Here is a 19,701-nt window from a genome sequence, read left to right on the forward strand (position 1 = left end):
TGATACTGATACTGATACTGATACTGATACTGATACTGATACTGATACTGATACTGATACTGATGATGATGATGATGATGATGGAAATGCTGAAATTGATGTGGATGATGATAAGCATGATACTAAACCTAATGATGATGATACAGGTGCTGAGTATCCAGGAAAGGATACTGGAAAGATCCCTGGATTCTGAGAACACAGATACCGAGCTGGAGCTGGGGGAGGGGGAGAAAGCTTTAGTCAGGGAGATGTGTAATGTAAGTAAGATGGAGGGGAGGGGAAAGGAAAAATGTAAAATTTGTCCAACTTCTTTCTGCTTTTATTATCTCTGCAGTATATTTCTAATATAATCTAATCTAATCTAAAAATTTATTTTTTTCGTTGAAAATATGACAGATTGAGCATAACTGAACATATATTTTATGCAAGGTAATCATAAAGGGATACCACAATTAAAAATAATGAAGTTTATGAGGACATCATATTTATCCTTCATCTGAGAAAGGTAAAAGAGAGCCATTGTGAATTGGACTTTCTACCTCCAATATACTTTATATATACTTTGCTTGTCTGTTCATTTCCAATAGACGTCAATACGGCTAAACCGATCCGGCTGAAATTTTTTGTCGGGTTCACATGACCCCAGGGAGGGTTTATGAATGCTCAAATTTTAAAAATTTGTCTCCAAAAATTGTTGATTTTTGTAAAATTTTGAAAATCCAAGAAAAAATTAAAAATCCGCAAATTTTTTATTATGTTTTTGTTTCATATTGTACAAAGAGAAGATGCTCACAGATAGAGCCACAACAAAAAGTTGAAATAGAAGATGTACGTGAAGGGCCCTAAAAGCCTAGTTAGAAATAAGTGACCACTTGAAATTAAGTTTCCAGCCCCTTTAAAGTTTGCTATTTTAGGTTGTTTGGAAGAAACTGGAAGAAAACTAGCAGTAAAAAAGAAGAATCTAAAGAATCCTAGATGTGTCCAGATCTGAATAGAAAACTAGCAGTAAAAAAAGAAGAATCTAAAGAATCCTAGATGTCCAGATCTGAATAGAAAAACCTGACAATATTCTAGTCCAACGAACTCCAATCAATCAATTATTAATTATTTAGACTTCTCTAATTGATTGATTGGATCAATGTGTGCCACCGATTGAAGTAGATTATAATATTTTTAAAGATGAAATGTAAATGAAATAATAGCATGAAAAAATGTTACAACATTCCAATTTTGCCAAATAGTTACTTATATGCGTATTTTAATTAAAAATGTAAGATACAGGGTGTCCCAAAAAACATGGGAATTCAGTGACGAATTCGATATCGTCTTTGTTATGAATTAGCATTGTAATACCTAATTTCAAAAGACCTAATATTATTATGTCTGCTAGAGTTTATTTAATGAAAAGGGTAAAAGACTGAAAAGATGTGTCTATAATGTCTCCGCAAGATGAACAGTGAATACGGACAAGTTTACTCTGTTTGTATACTGTAATTTTCTTGTTTTACTAAGTACAACCGGTTGCAGTCAAAACATAAACAAACAAAATGTAAACATAGCAGACGAAACTCTTACAGGTTACAGCTTTCTCAGTAGGTATCACTATACTAAATCAAAGAATTATTCATAAAGACGATATCGAATTCGTCACTGAATTCCCATGTTTTTTGGGACACCCTGTATGTAAAAAAATTATCCAAGATTTAAAAAGATATTTGCATCACAAGCAAAAATAATTGTACTAAGTACATTTTACCATGGATTAATTTATTGTTTCTTACTATTTAGTGCTAAAAGCACTAATTGATTTGATATTAGCGGCGGGCTGATTAATTTTTGTATGATGTTACAGAACTATAATTTCCATTCCTACTGTAGCGTCGCGTTGATGTCTTTGATATCGCAGCTCTTGAAACAGCTGTCAACATTTACGATACAGAGGATACACTCGGGCCCAGCAGAAGTCGGGTCACGTGACAATTATTCATAACTAATATTTACCGATAAAATTAAACACAATGTTACCACAAATGTTTACCTTCAATGTAAATTTAGTGTAATCTTTTGAATTATTATATGCTTAGTATTATTATTAATTTATGATAGAAATTTCATGATAATGTTGCCATAATTTGTTATATAAAAATATTTTGAGAAAAAATATTAATTAGCTATTTTTAATTGCTAGGGAACATACACAGTTTTTATTTGAATTTTAGAATTGTCGCCAAGGGCGTATACAGGGGGGGGGCAAGAGGGGCAGTGCCCCACCATAGATATCCTGTAAAAAACCGGAGCTTTCACATTTTTCAAATCTTATACTCAAGAGTGAAGAACATAAAAATAATTAGTTTGTTTTTATTCAGTGCACTAGGAAGATTATATAAGTGGATTAGGGCCACCATGACAGAAGTTCGAATGAAAAATCTATTTAGAATACGTACATTCATCCTTATCGGATAGGCGCTATCAGGGATAGCAAAGTAAAGCAATTATTTTTAAATTCCAATCCAAGCCACGAAGGCTTGAGTTTGTATTGGTAGTAAAAGACCAATTTTAGTTTTTTAGTTTGGATACATTAATAATTTCATCGCCGTTTTGTAATCTTTCTTCATTGCCCGTGGAATTTTAAAAATCGAATTAATACAAAAATTTATAATTTATTTAGCTTATGTCAATGAGTTTCCTCACTAAAATTCAGCACAATTGATTCAACCATTTGGCCAGCCATAGCAAACATATAAATGAATGAAGAGCTTTATTATATAGATTACAATTGTACTCGCGACTGTTTTATCATAACAGAAACTTTTACAAGTCATAAATAAGTTTATGGACCTCTGTCCCTTGTTTCATCTCATAAAATTTTACTATAAGTTGAGATTTTCATTTTCAAAAATGTCTTTTACTTTTTCTACTGTAAGTACTAATTATTACTAACATAACAGTAAAATGAAATGTCGATTTTTTAGAAACCATACTTTTTTCTGCTAGTTTTGTTTGAAGGAGATAGTTGCAAGGCAATTGGACTGTTTGTGTGTATCTTTAAAGCATCATACTTATGCCTGATATCCAAGAAGCCAAATGTTTTGAAATTACCGTTCAAAATTTGCCACCCACTCCTAGGAGCTCCTAGGGGTGGACAAATTTTTTTTGCGCTTTCGCAAATTTGGCCCCCTAGATTTATTTCTGTATATCCCTGTCGCCATAACGCTAAAAACGAACCTAATGCTTTTTATTGTCGAAACCAACCTAAAACACTTAATATACTCTATTTTTATAAACAAGGTTATGGACGGAAATGCTGTATAGGACAGATTAATTGTTCAATCAAACTAAAATCCCCGCGGAATGTTTTTTAAGCACGCGGAGAACTATTTTTTTTAATTCTAGCGGATGATTTTGTTCATTCAATCATTCTCCATTCAACATATAATAAAATATTATTATAGTACAAATGAGCATATTTTAGTGCAAATGAACAAAGTAATGTTCAATCGAACTAAAGTCTAACATTTCACCAATTGCCCATAAAATATTATTCTTACAATTAACATAATAGTGCAAATGAACCCCATTTTTTTACATACAGCGCGTCCCATATCATATTAGATTATCTCCAAGCTTTAACGCCAAAATGAACATATAATATTCGAAAAACATAGCATTTCCTGCAAGATAATTTTTATTTTAGCCTTTTTCAATTTTTTATAATGATTTATTCTTCTTAAATTTTCTGATTAGTCCCGGAAATTGTAATTTAGACCCATTGACGATCTAATATGATATGGGACACCCTGTAGCATGACATGAGAGGTTTCCCGAAGATGAGAAGTATTCATCAATTATCATAAATACGTCCTTATTATGATTAATAAAACTTTATACATTCTTTACATGAAAAGAAAAATATTTAAAGAAAAAACTTTGAATTGAATTTCATTTAATCTTTTATAATCTTTGATTTAGCATTACCTTTTTTTTGCAGTTCATATTTAATCAAGAAAATTTGTATTATTTATTCAAATCTTAACATTTTTCTAAAAAAGGTATTGTTTAAATCAAAGATTACAACAAAAAAACAATTAAATTTACTCTACATATATTTCTTTCTGTGTAACAAATGTTTAAAGTTTTAGTATAAATCTTCTAAACCCTTTTATGAGTCCATATATATGGTCTAATTATGACAATCAATAAATTAATCTAATCTTTAGTAAAATTCTTATGCCACTAAGTCAAAAAACATTGTTAACATTTTTCATTACACATAAAAAAAGATTTAAAAAAGCTGTTCTGAATGGTGGAGGCTCGTTCAATGCATAGTGGAGGCACGGTCTGCATAGCGGAGGCTTTGTCTGCATAGTGGAGCTAGGCTCGGTCTGCCTAGCAAATCTGGGAGGCTCGTTTCTGCATAGCAGAGGCTCATCGGACAGAATGTTTCGATGTAAACAGGTTTTAAAAGTCGTCTTTTGTAAAGTTACCGTCTTCACTCTTCACACTTCTTTTAGAGTACACTTATTTCAATATGGCCACCGGCGGCGTGTGGTTGTGTTGTGTATAATATAAAGTCGGTTCGATTAATTTGTTTTAATTTTGATGTCAATATCATAACATTACTGTATATTTATATTCCAGATTAACGAATAGTTCTGCTTTAGTGTGGCATTTTAGGAATTAGAATGGCGACTGCAGTTTCAGACTTGCGGGAACATTTACAGGTACGAATCTTGTAATTCTACAATTATCACAAATTAACACTGTGTATAAATATTAAATAATAATAGGACAGTTAACAACAATGATATTTCATTAGGGTCAGTTGTCAGCAAAGCGTGATTCTCTGACAGCCACTGAAGATCAGGTTAGTCATGGGGTTTAGCCCGTCAATAGAAAGAACCCGGTAACCTCATAGAGAACTATGTATTGACCCCGCCCCCTCCCACCCATTTCTATCAATTTTGTACATGCATCTCGTATTTAACACATGGATTATGTTGGTCATTTGGTCGCAGCGCCCGAACCCGGCCGGCCGGGCCTGTCCTAGCCGCGGCGCTAGGCCCAGAAAGTGTCTTTAAGTAAACCCTATATATGTAAATTTTTTTGTTGAAATTGAACACCTGTCCTAGCCGCAGCGCTCGGCCCAGAAATTGTCCTAACCTAAGCTAACCCTGAAATAATATATAATAAATATTTTTTGTTGTTGAAAGTAGCTGAAATATAGGTCATGTTCAAAATTGAATGGGAGGGGAGAGTCCAAAATCGTTCTTCAGGACAGACCAAAGAACCCTACTTATGTCTAGTTAGTTTTTAATTCAATCCTAGTGAATTAAGGGTATTTTTATTGAGAACGCCCCCTTTCCGGGCCCCCCTTCTATCACTTTTTACTGAAAGCTAATTTGTTACACAGGTTCAAAGTTGTACATATGGCCGCTGTGACTGGCCTCCTTGCCTGTAGTACTCGTCCCAGAATCTGTTTTCATAGCTCTGTGTAATTTCCTAGAACGTTTTTTGGACATAAGGATAATTTTGCCTGGGGGCGCAGCGCCCGGTCCCTTAGCCTGTCCTAGCCGCGGTGCTCGGCCTCCTAGCCTATCCTATCCGCAGTTCTCGGCCCCCTAGCCTGTCCTAGCCGCAGTGCTCGTCCAAGAAACTTATGATAGCCTTGGGAAATTAATGTTAAGGAAAGCTGAACACGAGATCTGTTCAAACTGTACAGGGGGTAGGGGGGTGGTGAAGGTTGGCATTTTCTAGGACAACCCCATTTCGGAATGTGAATTATTCATTGATATAAACCAGTTCCCAAACACAATATTCTGTATTTTAAAAATAAACCATGTATCTTCCTCCGTGAAATTGTGCTTGTGTTCTGGATAAAAGTATCCTAAGAAATTCAAAAGTTGTTCTTTTTACCCCTCAATATAGTTTTCAAGTTGGGGGGGGGGGGGCGTATTATAAAAATAAAATTCTTGAGGAATAACAAATGACATAATTATAACAAAAACAACTTAAGTGACCTGCGCTGCCCGTGGAATTATTAATAAATAGAATTTTGAAAAAAATTACTTGTGGAGAACAACATTTTACTCCCATGGGTTCCCTTAAAAAAATTCAAAGCTAACGTATACATTATACATTCATAAAGATATATAAATATATATTACAGAAGAGCTTTATAATAGACTTAATTTCAGGTTCGACGTTATGTCGGTGAACGCGCTTTGCTCTCTGGCCGGGGACGGGGAGGAGTACGAGGGGGGAGGGGAAGGTACGTATGTAGCTTAATGGGACTGAAGTAGTGTTAAGTGAGCTTCAAAATTTTGAGTGAAATGCTTGATTTTCAACCTTGTCCTCCTTTAAATCTTTATATGATCATGAATGAATGCGTTATCCGTGCTTTTTTTTTGGATATTTATTGTTTAACATTTTTTTACGAACGTATATGTAGATTCAGCCTTCTTATTTAAAGTCTAGTTTTAGACAAGGTCAATTTTGAATTGGTTTGGGTTAAGATTTTACCGCTCCAACTCACATATACTCTTCTGTAGCCCTTTACATGTACATTTTAGCACTTAACAGCACTTGTTGTTAACTTTGGGTTTTAAGTAGAAATTGGCAAAATTCTCTTCGATTTTTGCCTGAGAGCTAGAGACCTTTAATTCACAGTGCTGCGTATCGCACAGAAAGATAAAGATTTCCGGGGTGCCGTTGTTAAGAAATCGGGCAGGGGCCTTTTTTTCAATTGGGGATTTGACAATTATTTGGAACGGAGCTGTTTTAAAATTGGATTGCTGGAGGGGAATCTAGTTAATGGCTGAGCTTTGATCATTTCTTTCATTAGGAAAACGTATTACAGCTAACAGATATCACTCTTATCCAAGTTCATGAAAGAATTAATTTAGCATTCATTACACAAAACAATCATTCTCTAAAAATTGGGTTTTTTTTTCTGGGAAAATTTATTAGAAATAATACAGACTTTGCTAACCACTGTAACAATTTTTGTTATTCAGATGTAGAAAGAACATTTTCTTGATAATTCCCTCCTTATGAAACAAAAACATCCCCCCATGTTTTATGAAAAGGGTGACGAAAAAAGGCCAATTTTTCTTTATGAAAAACTGATGGCATTTGAATAAAATAAAAGCATTTTAAAAAAGCAAGAATATCAGTGACATCTCTTCTAAAAAACGTGACGTTGATTTTAATTTGTATCTCAAGAAAAGTCAAATTGATGACCACTACTACGTTACTCTTGTTTTCCTTGTTCAGATAATAAAGGAAAAACAAAAGACAATGTTATTTAGAAATTTGAAACTTGATAAACAAGTTCCTAAGAATTTAGAAGTTATTTTTAAAAATTGTTGAACCTCATAACACTTAAGCTTCTTTATAAATCATCATCATCAAGTTTTGTGTCCAAGATGCTAATTGCACGGGCGAAGAAAAAATTAAAATCAGTATGGGGCGATAATGCCTAGCAAATGTTGGGATCAAAAAAAAAATTTCTGATAAAGACAATACTAAAAGAATTGTCTAATTTTTTCCGATTTGTCTTCTTTATGAATAATACAATATGATACATTGAGTTTTGTGGATTTTTCTTGAATTAAGGAGACAATTTTAAAATTCATAGGTATAGAACGCATTAATTTAACAATTAAACAAAATAATGTTCTATTAGACTTAATAGATCTTTTTAAACAGTAAATGTTGATAAAATAAAATAAATGAAAATGCGACAAATTTCCATAAAATGTATTTTAGGCTGGAAGGCGGGCGGGGCCGGGACCTGGGTGGACTGGGGGAGGAGCGGAGACGAAGCGGTGAAAATGACGCGGACCGGAGGAGGTGAAATATATTTATCATGCATAAAAGGGACTGTACACGTACATTTAGTGTTGTGTCCTATTCACAGCGGTGGCCTTTAAAGTTTTGTCATTGTCTTTAAAAATTATTTTCAATCGGTAATTTATGAATTACCTATTTCTGTTACACTAATTGGAACTCCCTTATTGTTGATCGGATAAAGCACCGGTGTGAATCGGACTAGTGAAGGTCTGTTTTCTTTTCCGAGCCTTCACAAGTATCTGAGACACTTCTCATATTTTGAATTTGTATGCTCTTCTTCAGTTTGTTTATATCAGTACACTGTGCTAAAAACTATTGGTAAACTAGTTTTGATTTATTGTTCTGGTTAATATCTGTAGACTTAACATTTTAAATTATGAAATTGAAATAATAGCTATTTTACAAACAAGCAATTTACTATGTGACATTAAGGATTGTAATGAAACCTCTTTAAAAGTCTAAAATCCTTGAATGGTTAAATATGGACGGGGGGGGGGGGGGTCAATCCTTACGTCCCACCCCTTATTTTTATTGTTGTAACATGTTTATAGATGTCCTATTTGATGAGGGGGAGGGGGGGCCCTGCCTTAATTTTTGGTTCAATTTTTTTTGGCTGCACGCCTAATTTGTGTAAATGTTCCAAATGATTTTCAAAAAATTTAATTAATTTCGACACTAATGACCTCTAATGATCTCTAATGACCTATAATGACCTCGAAAAATAAATGTTTTAACGATGGCTTTATGCATATCAAACGAAAGCTAGGAAGCAGCGAAACCAGTGTTTGACCTTCTAATGACCTCTGACGACCTCTAATTTAGGAGTTCTCTGGCGGACAGACTGGGGGAGCCTCTCAATCGGGATAGGGAGGAGGAGGATGCCATGAATAAACCTGTTATGTCTAGAGTTATCAGGGTAAATATCCCCCCCCCCCCCGAGAAAATTTCAAAATGGAAATATTTAGCTTCGAACATTCGAGAATTTTTTCTTAGTTTGGTAACATTTAAAGGGAGTGACTTGCTAGACATGGTAGTTGAGTTGAAATTGCAGTATTGTACAGAAAATTTAAGGATCCATTGGATACTAATGAGACATTGTTAAGAATTGTTTTATGTTTCTTCTGCTGACTGAAACAACTGGAGAAATATTACAAACGACTTCACTCTTTTATTTAAAAATTATATAATGTATACCGTAAAAATGTTTTCCTCTACACTAATGCACTTTTAGCCTAACTACCATGTCTAGCAAGTGACTCCCTTTAACTAATTGCACTGCAGTGTCTTGGGATCAATGTAAATGACATGAGGGTTCCAAACCAGCTGATATATTTGTTGCCACAAAATAGTTTTTCCACTTGCCCCCTTCTGGGAAACAAAGAGGAGGGAAAAGGATATCTATAAATAGAAAAATATCTATAATATCTATTATTATATCTGTTATCTATATCTAATATTTCTTATAACATTAATTAATTTCACATTTTATGTGATCAGGGTTTTCTCCCGAAAAACTATTAAAAGGGCAAAAAGTAGTAAAAAGGGGAAAACTTTGATATTTGAAGTCCAACTTTCAACCCTTTCCCCCCCCCCCATATTTCTAATAACATACTTTCGAGTGTTTCGTTAAGGAATATTATACAGTATACACTCCTGTAAATATCTGATATATAGTTCTATTTGTTTCTAGGAAGTCAAGTCACGAGATGAATTATACAGTATACAGTATACAGTATACAGTATACAGTATACAGTATACAGTATACAGTATACAGTATACAGTATACAGTATACACTCCTGTAAATATCTAATATATAGTTCTATTTGTTTCTAGGAAGTCAAGTCACGAGATGAGGCTTTACAAGAACAAGTTCCAGATAAAAAGGTATTTTAACAACATTTTATACAGTTGAAACTTTATCGGAATTTTTTTTTAATCATTTTTCTGAAGTTAAAAGTTTTATTTTTTTGTTATGATCCAAAAGAACACGGTCTTAGCTGGACACTATTACGTTGGATACTCTTTATCCAGTTTGCTTAATCTAGATATCCACTGTGATCACTTGATTTTCACAGCTTCTGATTGGCTGTTTTTTTCCTGCAAACAAATGAATTTTAGACACTTTCCTGGCTTTCAAATAAAAATTGTATTAGTCTTTAGATTAAACCAAAAAGACGGGATCAAGTATTGATCTCGATATCTACAATGCAAGAGTTTCTAGCTCTGCAAAAAGTTAAGTCACAATGTAATTAAACTTACAATTTAAAAGTTTGACCTTAATACCTTATTGCAGGATCATTAACTTGTTTCTTAACTATTTTATTCAGATTTTTTTCCATCAAAATATATGATTTGAAAACTTTATACAGAGCAATATTTATTATCTCCGATTCGATTAAATTAAAATACGACATCATTTTGTTGTTAATCTGCAAGTTATGTGGATTGTTGATCCACGGATTCTGATAAAATTGACAAAATAGCACCAAAATATACTAAAAAACCTTTGTTTTCATAACACCAATATTATCTAACGTGTCAATTTACGATAAATCATTGAAACCTTTCAGATCTTTCAATGATCAAGTTTCAGTATATAATGTTTCGTTGAAAACGGGAAGAAAATATTAAAATTATTTAATTGTAAAATAAATTAGTAAATATTCATTTACTTGATCTGAGGCCAAATTTAAAGAACCGCAAAAAACCGGTTCCAATTGAGCGCTGGCTCAAATCTCGGAAACACTGAATACAATTTTTTAAGTTGAACTAATCATGTTTTAGCCGCGTCTCGAATTTGAGACGCGGGTCAAATTCTTCAAGCTCTGCCTCCGGATCTATATATTTTACCGTGTCTGGATTTGCAACAAAATGAATCTTTTTAGCAGGACTTTTTTTTAGGTTGACGCCCGTAATCGTCGTCTCTTCGGTTCCCTAATGGGGACCCTGCAGAAGTTCAGCATGGAGGAGAAGAAAAAGAAGGAGATGACCTTGAAGAAGAAGGAGGTGGAGAAGAAGATAGAAGAGAAGACGGAGAAGGAGAAGGAAGATTTAAAGCTGAAGAGAAGAGAGCTGCTGGATGAGCAGAGACAGAAGAAACAGGATATCAGGTATTCAATAAAACTTGGCTTCCGAAATGCTCCTTTTTCTCGTATTTTATAGTTTTTGATTTTTTTTTCGACGTAGATTTTTTTGTTCATATTGGTGGACTTAGACCGGTAATTAACATTTCCTGAGGCCGAATTTAAAGAATATGAGCCGCGGTTTAAATTTAAGCCGTGGCTTATATTTTTTGTGGAAAATTTCAACAATAAAATTTCCACTTTTAATTTTCATCTTCAACTACAATTGTTGAAATAGATAGTTTTCCGTTGATAAGAAATTATAAGGTTTTTGAAAATATCCGGATCAACCGATCCGAATCTAAGGGAGAAAAATATAAACCAAAAAGTGCAAAAAAAATTTACTCTCCTAACCCAAATCTTAACTATTGAAAAATGAGAGGTTAAAAAAATGTCTTGATTTCTGAATGGTTAATCAAGTTTAGGCATAAAAATAGGCGAATAAAGTAACACACCAAATTTGAAAATTATGCTTTGTTTAAAAAAAAATCAGTAAATCTTTAAGAAATAACGTGGATCCGGATCCGGATCCATTTTTTCAGTGCGGATCCAGGATCCGGATCCGCATCAAATTTGTCTAAGCACTACTTTTCATAATTCAACTAGAATTGTATCAACGGATAGTATTACATAATTCAGTAGTTAATTTAGTCTTTATAAGATAATTTTAGTGTTCACTGATTATTCTGTAAGTTATGAAAGTGAGTTTTGTTTTGAATTGTGGATTATACTCAAAAACGGGAAAGTGGGTTTTGTCTCGAAAACGCGCAATGTTTTAAATTCAGGATATGTTCGATAATGGAAAACCTGATATTGTTTATGAAACAGGTCAAGAGATTAAATATAAAAAACTCCTATTATAATTTTGATCTCAAAAAAAATTTAAAATTGGGAATTGTTGTCCTCGTCATGTTTAATAAAATGTTGGTTATAGTATTTATTATTGACTTTTTCTCTGGATATGGGCCGGGAGTCTTTCAATTTGTGCCCATTTCTAACACTGAGTGTTAGAAATGGGCCAAGTGTTAGTTTTGAAACTAATGTCCCCTGTATTTTTCCGTTAGCTAGAAGATGCATTAAGGGATGTTAGTTATGGTAAAACAAAGAAAAACGCATATTTTTTAACAAAATTGTTAAGCAAAATATCAGAGCCATTCCCTTGTAACTTATTTTAAAATAATTTTCTTGAAAATAAAAAATATTTTCTTTGTAGGATCCTTCAGGCTCAGATGTATCGTGTTGAGGATTTCGAAACATGGGAGAATTCTAAGAAAACTGAAAAATGTTTCATTAAAACTAAAAAAGGTAAATACCCCCCCCCCCCCCCCCCCTCCCCACAACATCCCCATTGCATGTCGGAATCATAAGTATACCTAAATGAGTTGAAAATTAGATATTTTCAATTATAGTTTCTCGGTAAAACTTGCGGGTTTATGCTGGAGATGCAGAAGAAAGTTTAAAAAATTAACATTTGTAGTTGTATGTTTGCCACTGTATACCAAAAATGCAACTCTTAAAATGAAGTGTGACGTAAAATTACGCCTATATTCTCCTCATTTGAATAATTAGAGTAAAATCTATTAAAATTGGACTGCTTCCGCCGAACAAATTTCCCTAAAATATGGCATGAAAATATACGACACTTTTCTAGGCTTTCAAATATCAATCTTAATTCGAATTTTGAACAGATTTTAATTTAAGATTTTTATCAGCAGACCTAATGTTTTGATTTTTACTAATGCTATGTTTGCCAAAAAGTCGAAGAAAGCAAAGACTATTCTACAAAGAAAATACTAGTAAGAGTTAAAAGAGTAAAAGATATAATCAAACATTAAGGATGTCAAAAATCGACGCGAATTAAAAAGATGCTTGAAAATGCTTGTTTTGCGTAGAATTTTTATCTTTTTCACAACTCATAAGGCCAAATTTTTTTTTATTATTATTTACATTTAGAATGGGGGGAAATATTCCCACAACCTCTATTTTTGGAGGTTTTAAAATATTTTCTCCTGAACACTTAATTTTGTATGTTTTTGTTATATTTCATAAATAAATAATTACTTAATTAATCAATTAATTAATGCACTGAATAATAACAAACTTACGCAGGTAAACAACCTGTGTTCTGGTTTCCTAAAACCCACAACTCAAAAACCCACACACTGCTACAGGTAAATATTTTAACTTGGCTTATGGGCAGGGCTTAGGATCCGGAAGATTTTGGCTTCCTAGATCCGGATCCGCAAAATTATGCGGATCCACGGATCCGGATCCAAGGTGCAAAATATCAACCAAAAACTGAAGAAGAAAATAATTTACTCCAAAACCCAAATGTGAACTGTTGAAAAAAGAGAGATCATGAAAATTTCATGAATTCTGAATGGTTCAACGTTTTAGCATAAAAAATAAGCAAAAAAAATAATTTGAAAATTCTGCTTTTGATTAAAATCATTAATTTTAAAGAAATAACCTGGATTCGGATCCGTATCAAAATTAAATGGATCCTTAGCTCTGCTTTTAGGGCGAATTTTTGATAATTCGATCATCCAGAAACCTTCCCTGGGGTCATGTGAGGTCCCACACAAAATTTTTTACCCTGATTAGATTAGCCGCTTGGACGTTTATGGGATACTAACGGACAGACTGACAGACATGCAAAGTTTACATGTAGAAGTTCGGTCTGTTTGTTGGTCTGTTGGCTGAAATTGGGCTCACATTTTGTGTAGGACCTCACATGACCCCAGGGCAGGTTTATGTATGCTCAGAATTACAAGAGGTTGTTTCCAAAATTTTAAAATTTGGAAAATCCACGAAAATAAATTTAACCCCGTAAAATTTGTTTTTATTGTTGTATTGAAGAGAGAAGAAGCTGAAAGATTGAGCAACAATTTAAAGTTGAAATGGAACATTATTGCCTTGCTGTTTTATACTGGCGAGATTAAAAAACGGAAAATCGAAAAATTTTAACAATAATTGGTGTAAAAATGTGAATATTATACATTTTCCTAATCTTTTGATTTCTGAGGAACAAGAAAAATGTTTTTATAAATTCATATTTAATGATGAAAAGTGTTCCTTACAATTCTTAAAAATCTTGATTAAAATTTTCTCCTCGATAAACATATTTTTTGCTGTTAATGTAAGTCTTATATTGTGCACCATTATTAGTGAATAACAAAATTCAATTAAGGTTTCTTTTATAAACATTAAACAACTAAAGTGTATGTGTGTTGATTTTTTAGGTTAATTTTAGGTTAAACTCGATTAAATGTTGTTGATTGATTAAGAATGATATTTGTGAATGCTTAATTAGGAAGAATATATACGAGTTGATTGATTTATTGATTGATCACTGATCAGGTTATTATATCATTTATGCATTATAAATCTATATTTATTCAGTCAGTACATCGTTCTTTATCTGATTAATAAACTTATAGCTTCATTGATCGATGCACTGATGTTTTCATTGAATGAAACGTTTAAGTTGATTGATTAATTCACTCGTTGAATTGAATCGTTGAATCATAGATCCAACGGATACAGATCCGGATCCTAAGCACTTGATGAGTCTCGTCAAGGTTGATTGATTTATTGAATCATTCATTGTTATTCATTTGTAAATTGATCAAAAGACTGATATCTTCATTTATTAATCAATGAATTGATTCATTCATAGGAATTTTTTTCTATCTTTTACTTGATTGATAAATGGAATTTTGCTATTTGATCTATGTTTCTATGAATCATTAATATTTGACTGTATTTTCAATCTATGTTCTTTCTAGGAGTCTCAGGACAGAGTGGATAAAGAGATTGATGAACGGAAGGAGTTGTTCGAGGCTGAACTCGTTGAGATCGAACAGAGGCTTAAGTTTGACAGGTATAGAAGAGAGGACAAGGACACGGACAGGGCAGGACATGATTGGTATAGAAGAGAGGACAGGACAGAGTAGCAGGGGATCAGTAATATTTTGCCTAGTACTCTTTCGCCTAGTACTCATTCGCTTAGTACACATTCGCCGTTTAACATTTGCCTAGATAACAGTTTGCCTAAATTACAGTTTGCCTATATAACAGTTTGCATATTAAACATTTGAGTGTATTTTCGCCTAAACCATGAATTCTTGAAACACTCACCAACTTTGAAACAGGAAATTCCACGAAACTGATCTGATAAATCAGACAATTCAGTCGTTTTTTTTTCTCGTTAAAATATGGAAGCACTTATCAAAGCTGGAGTATCTAAAAGAGGAAAGCCTTCCATTATTGATAAGAACAACTAATCATATGTTGGAAATGAACACATAGATGCCCTAGAAGACTACAAAAAAACAGATCTCTTACAAGCCATGGAACGAATCAAGTTTTTTGTTGAAGGATTTAAAACTACTCCAAGGCAGGAGTACATACAACAAATTGCTCATAAGTTGAGCTGGGCAGCCAAGTAAAGTTGCGAATTCTATCATTCTATGCAGACAAATATGATGTGATATTATGTTTTAAGAATATAATTGAAAAACCTGTTAACAAATTTGATCAAATCTAAGAATTGAGCAAAAAAAACAGTTGCATTATCAAATTATTATATTGGCAAAATGTTATACTTGCTAATGCGTACTAGGCGAATGAGTGTTAGGCGAAAGTTTATAGTCAAAATGCTACCAACCCGGACGGGACGGAGGAGACAGAGGACAGGGACTAGGGCAATGACAAACAAACTTCTTTCTATAATGTTTGTTTGTTTTAACCCCTTGTCCTGATTTACCTTAAGTTCATTTGTTAACCGTTATGAAAATTAATATAATAAAGAGTGCTTATTTTTGAGCTGTTCATAACTATTAGGCGTATCAGAAATATTCAGTGCTTAGGATCCCTAATATTTTGGTTTCTTGGATCCGGATCCGTAATGATAATGCGGGCAATCCACGGATCCGGATCCTAAGGTCAAAATATCAATCAAATACTGTAAAAAAAAACCTTTTGCTCTCAAACATCAAATCTGAACTCATTAAAAAAAAATCTGAAAAATAAATATTTTCAAAGAAATTTAAATTTTGAAATTTTTATTTATTAAAAATAAAACAGTTTATCTTAAAGAAATTTTCATGAACTGGATCCGGATCCGGATCCATTTTTTGGGGCGGATCCAGGATCCGGATCCGCATCAAAATTAAATGAATTATAAGCACTACCAATGCTCATTGCTCAATTGTTTTTATCTACAAAATGCAAAAGTGAACAATCCATTATTTTTTCAGGAGACGTTCAGGAGAAGAGGTTAAGGATGAGGAGGAGAAGGAGAACAGAGAGGAGAAGGATGGGGAGGAAGAGGGAGAGGAGGAAGGAGGGTTTTTTGCTGATAGGAAGATAGTGGAACGAGAGGATAAGGTATAAACCTATTGACTGCAGATTTTGTGACTGCTGTGAGACTGTTCTAGACTTCAATACTTTTTTTTGCAATTTTTTGTGTCTGAAAGTTTTGTTTTTATTAATATGAAGTTTAATCTGGGATTTCAATTTATCAAAGATATAGTCCAGATTAAGACATAAATGTGTAACGGATGTTTTATTCATTTTATTATTATAAAGATTTATTCACACACAAAGATATAAATACATATATAAATGGTGTAGTTAAAATTTGTTTAAATAAATTTTTTTTTTTTTTACTTGATGACTGGCTTGTTCCTTTACAGTGGTCTCACTATCCATTTCCTCCAGGGAAGTATTTAAAGAATTATCCAAGGATTTTTTGGGTTTTGGCCCCATTTTCGCCACAAGATTGGCGAAAGCCAGATTATATATAGAATCTTCCAGAATTCTATGAATGTACTTTAAAGTTGTGTGAAAGCCTTGAATTGAGAAAGCAGTGTGTAAACTGCCTAAAACACTCTTACAGAGAGATGTTTACTACTCAACTGTCCTGAACTAACTTGCGGGAGAAGTTTGTGAAATAATTCGCAAACTTTATATTATGTTTCTGATATCCACAAAGATTAAGATTTTTTGCTGTGGCCTGCAATTAGATAAATTTTGAATATATACAAATAAGTTATCCATCTACAGGTCAAGTTTTGCGCTAGTATTCCACATATTGAGAATGGAAATTAGAAACCCTAATTAAAATTTTGTACAATTCAAATTATTCATGCCTAGGATGAACTGCAAATGAACGGGCATTCTAAGTCAGCTGAGAATGGGGATGAGCCGGAGCAGCAGGTGTTTGTAAAAAAGGAGAAGGAGGACAGGAAGGTGGTGGAGAGGGAGGCCTCCAAGGAGAAGGATAGGAAGGTGGTAGAGAAGGAGGTGTCCCCGGAGAAGGAGGTATCCAAGGAGAAAGGAGCAACCAAGGAGAAAAATGAGGAGACGAGAAGTTCTAAAGACAAGGAAGAAACTAAATCTAAAATAGATGATAAGCGACGAAGTCGTGAGGATACGAGAAGAAGAGGGAAAGACGACCAAAGAGATTCAAGAAGACGAGGAGATTCAGGAAGACGAGGAGATTCAAGAAGACGGGGGGATGAGAAGGAAGAGAAGAAGATAAAAGAAGAGAAGGAGGACAAGAAAGAGAAGAAGAGAAGAGACGGCTCGGAAGATTCAGAGAAAGATTCAAAGTAATTTTATTTAAATATAGGGATTTATATTAACTTATTAAATCTTTAATAATAATTCTTCCTTTTCAAAAATTTACCCATTTTGATATTTTAAGAATAACAGATTTGGGAATGTCGTAAAAAGATCTGAACTATTTTTTTATTAATCCCCGTGATCGAGAATGTTTCAATAATATAGGAAATGGCTTAATACAGTTCAGTTCTCCAAATTAAATTATCGTAGTTTAAATGTACTGTAGACTGCAGAGTGCATAGTGTAGACGTAATAACCCTCCATTTAGGGAGTGGCATGTCTGAGGTTTAACAGTACCTTTTCAACCGTTATTTAAGTAACGATTGGGAAGACATTGTAGTTTGTTTAACTTTTAAAGTGTTAATTTCTGACAATTTCAAATTCTCATCCCACTAAAAACTGCGTCTTCAGTCTTGTAAATTCCTTGTTTTTAGGTCCAGAAAGCGTAAGACAAGTTCTACTGGAAATAGAAAAGCTGGAATTAAAAAAACTAAACCCGATTCATCCGATTCATCCTCTAGCAGCGAGTAAGTGAACTTTTCAACATACTAATTTTTATAGTTTTCTGGGAAAAATTTGGCATGAGAAGGAAATTTTGTTCATTCTTTTTTATCCTTTTTCATACTTTTTATCCATATTTTTGTGTATTTTCCTCTTAAAAGCATTTATTTCCCCCAATTCAGCAAATAAAACTTTTTTTCGGGGGGGGGGGGGGGAAGGTATCTTTTGAAGAGGGTGCAATAATTTTTTAAGGAAAATATTTACCCCGGATATTTTTTTGAGGGAATAAATCATCTTGTTGCCCTCGCAGAAACTAACCAAACCAGTCGAAAAACTGAAAGAATCGGTTTAAAAAAAACCTGAACTTGGTGTCCAATACAGTTTTTGATGCAAGATTCATTTGATCATTATAACATTTTTTCGAAATGTATAATCTATAATCATAATCATAAATTGAATATGTTTGTTTTAAGATTTAGTCCATAATGAGCTTTTATTTCCAATAATGTTTGACATAAATTGTTCGGTTAGTATTTCTCTTTTAAAAAAGTGCACCGCAAACAACTGCCATCAATGTTGAATGTTGATTATTAAGTGGATTATTTATAATTAACTGGGTTTCTAATGAAAAATTAGTGCCAAGTGGTATCTTCACTTAATTCAACTAATTATACCCCTGTTATAAGTTCACTGGGTGTCCCACAAACCCAGAAAAACACCCTTTAAATAATTGGTTTGATTTCTTTATCATTTTTGGGAAATATTTTTAAAGCTCTTTGATACCAACACTGTTTTTCTCTTTAACTCCTCCTTAAATAGAATTTGAGAATGGATATATTTCCCAAAGGGGGCAAAAATCTACCATCTCTCCTACCGTTATCTGTTAAGAGAATTTATTTCTAGGTGTATTTCAAGTTAAACAAAATTTCTATGTTACTTTTTTCTACTTAGTTACTTTGATTCATAACTTGCAAAATTCTTGATATAAATAGAACTGGGATGTATGTATATTAAGGGTGATTGATTTTGCCCATATTATGTGCATAGTGTTGGTTTTGGATATTAAAACAGCAATTAAGAAAAGGCGATTTTTTCGTAAGTTGAAATTGCCAACTGGAAACCGGTTTTTATGAAATTAAAGATTAAATAATTTACTAACGCAAGCGAAAAAAAAATACATCAATATGGGTACCAAAAGATCCGTCTTGAAATTCCAAGTTCCGAAGTTCTAAAATCGGAGTTATCCGTTCATAATTTAACAAATCGTAGGCAAAAAACTATTATTTGAGATAAAAAATGGCGTTCTCCAAAAAATCATTTTTTTGGCCGTATATCAAACAATATTAAAAAAAATTGAAACAAATAAGAGACGGTTTTCACCGACTGCAGACGCATCTTTTAATACCAATTTCGATGTGTCGTAAAAAAGGGGATGGTGGAGTTGGCACATTTGATGTAGGGGGGGGGGGGCCCTGCCTTCATTTTTGGTTCAAATCTTCCAATTTTTTGGGTGCACGCCTAATTAGTGATCGAAAAAGTTGTCTGAGAGTAAATGACATTACTTTTTAATAATCCACACTCCTGGTTCTCTAACC

The 19,701-nt window shown here is 33.2% G+C and overlaps 2 protein-coding genes across 2 annotated transcripts in view; both read left to right on the top strand.

The window, feature by feature from the left end:
• The window catches only part of LOC111707391 (AT-rich interactive domain-containing protein 1B), a 38,382-nt gene extending 37,388 nt beyond the window's left edge, over positions 1-994 (top strand). The window contains exons 11-12 of the mRNA XM_023480494.1: positions 147-257; positions 915-994. Of these exons, the coding sequence (XP_023336262.1) occupies positions 147-257; positions 915-944 (141 nt within the window). The 3' untranslated portion in view covers positions 945-994. The remainder of the gene's footprint in view (positions 1-146; positions 258-914) is intronic.
• Positions 995-4,610: 3,616 nt separating this feature from the next.
• Positions 4,611-19,701, top strand: part of LOC111707397 (myb-like protein X) — a 16,857-nt gene continuing 1,766 nt past the window's right edge. The window contains exons 1-13 of the mRNA XM_023480501.1: positions 4,611-4,721; positions 4,817-4,864; positions 6,195-6,268; positions 7,768-7,851; positions 8,674-8,767; positions 9,687-9,737; positions 10,755-10,963; positions 12,189-12,280; positions 13,085-13,146; positions 14,764-14,858; positions 16,237-16,366; positions 17,135-17,592; positions 18,040-18,132. Coding sequence (XP_023336269.1) covers positions 4,683-4,721; positions 4,817-4,864; positions 6,195-6,268; positions 7,768-7,851; positions 8,674-8,767; positions 9,687-9,737; positions 10,755-10,963; positions 12,189-12,280; positions 13,085-13,146; positions 14,764-14,858; positions 16,237-16,366; positions 17,135-17,592; positions 18,040-18,132 — 1,529 coding nt within the window. The 5' untranslated portion in view covers positions 4,611-4,682. The remainder of the gene's footprint in view (positions 4,722-4,816; positions 4,865-6,194; positions 6,269-7,767; positions 7,852-8,673; positions 8,768-9,686; positions 9,738-10,754; positions 10,964-12,188; positions 12,281-13,084; positions 13,147-14,763; positions 14,859-16,236; positions 16,367-17,134; positions 17,593-18,039; positions 18,133-19,701) is intronic.

The sequence above is a fragment of the Eurytemora carolleeae genome, unplaced genomic scaffold, assembly GCF_000591075.1.
Source record: "Eurytemora carolleeae unplaced genomic scaffold, Eaff_2.0 scaffold803, whole genome shotgun sequence".
In the NCBI taxonomy this organism is placed as follows: domain Eukaryota; kingdom Metazoa; phylum Arthropoda; class Copepoda; order Calanoida; family Temoridae; genus Eurytemora; species Eurytemora carolleeae.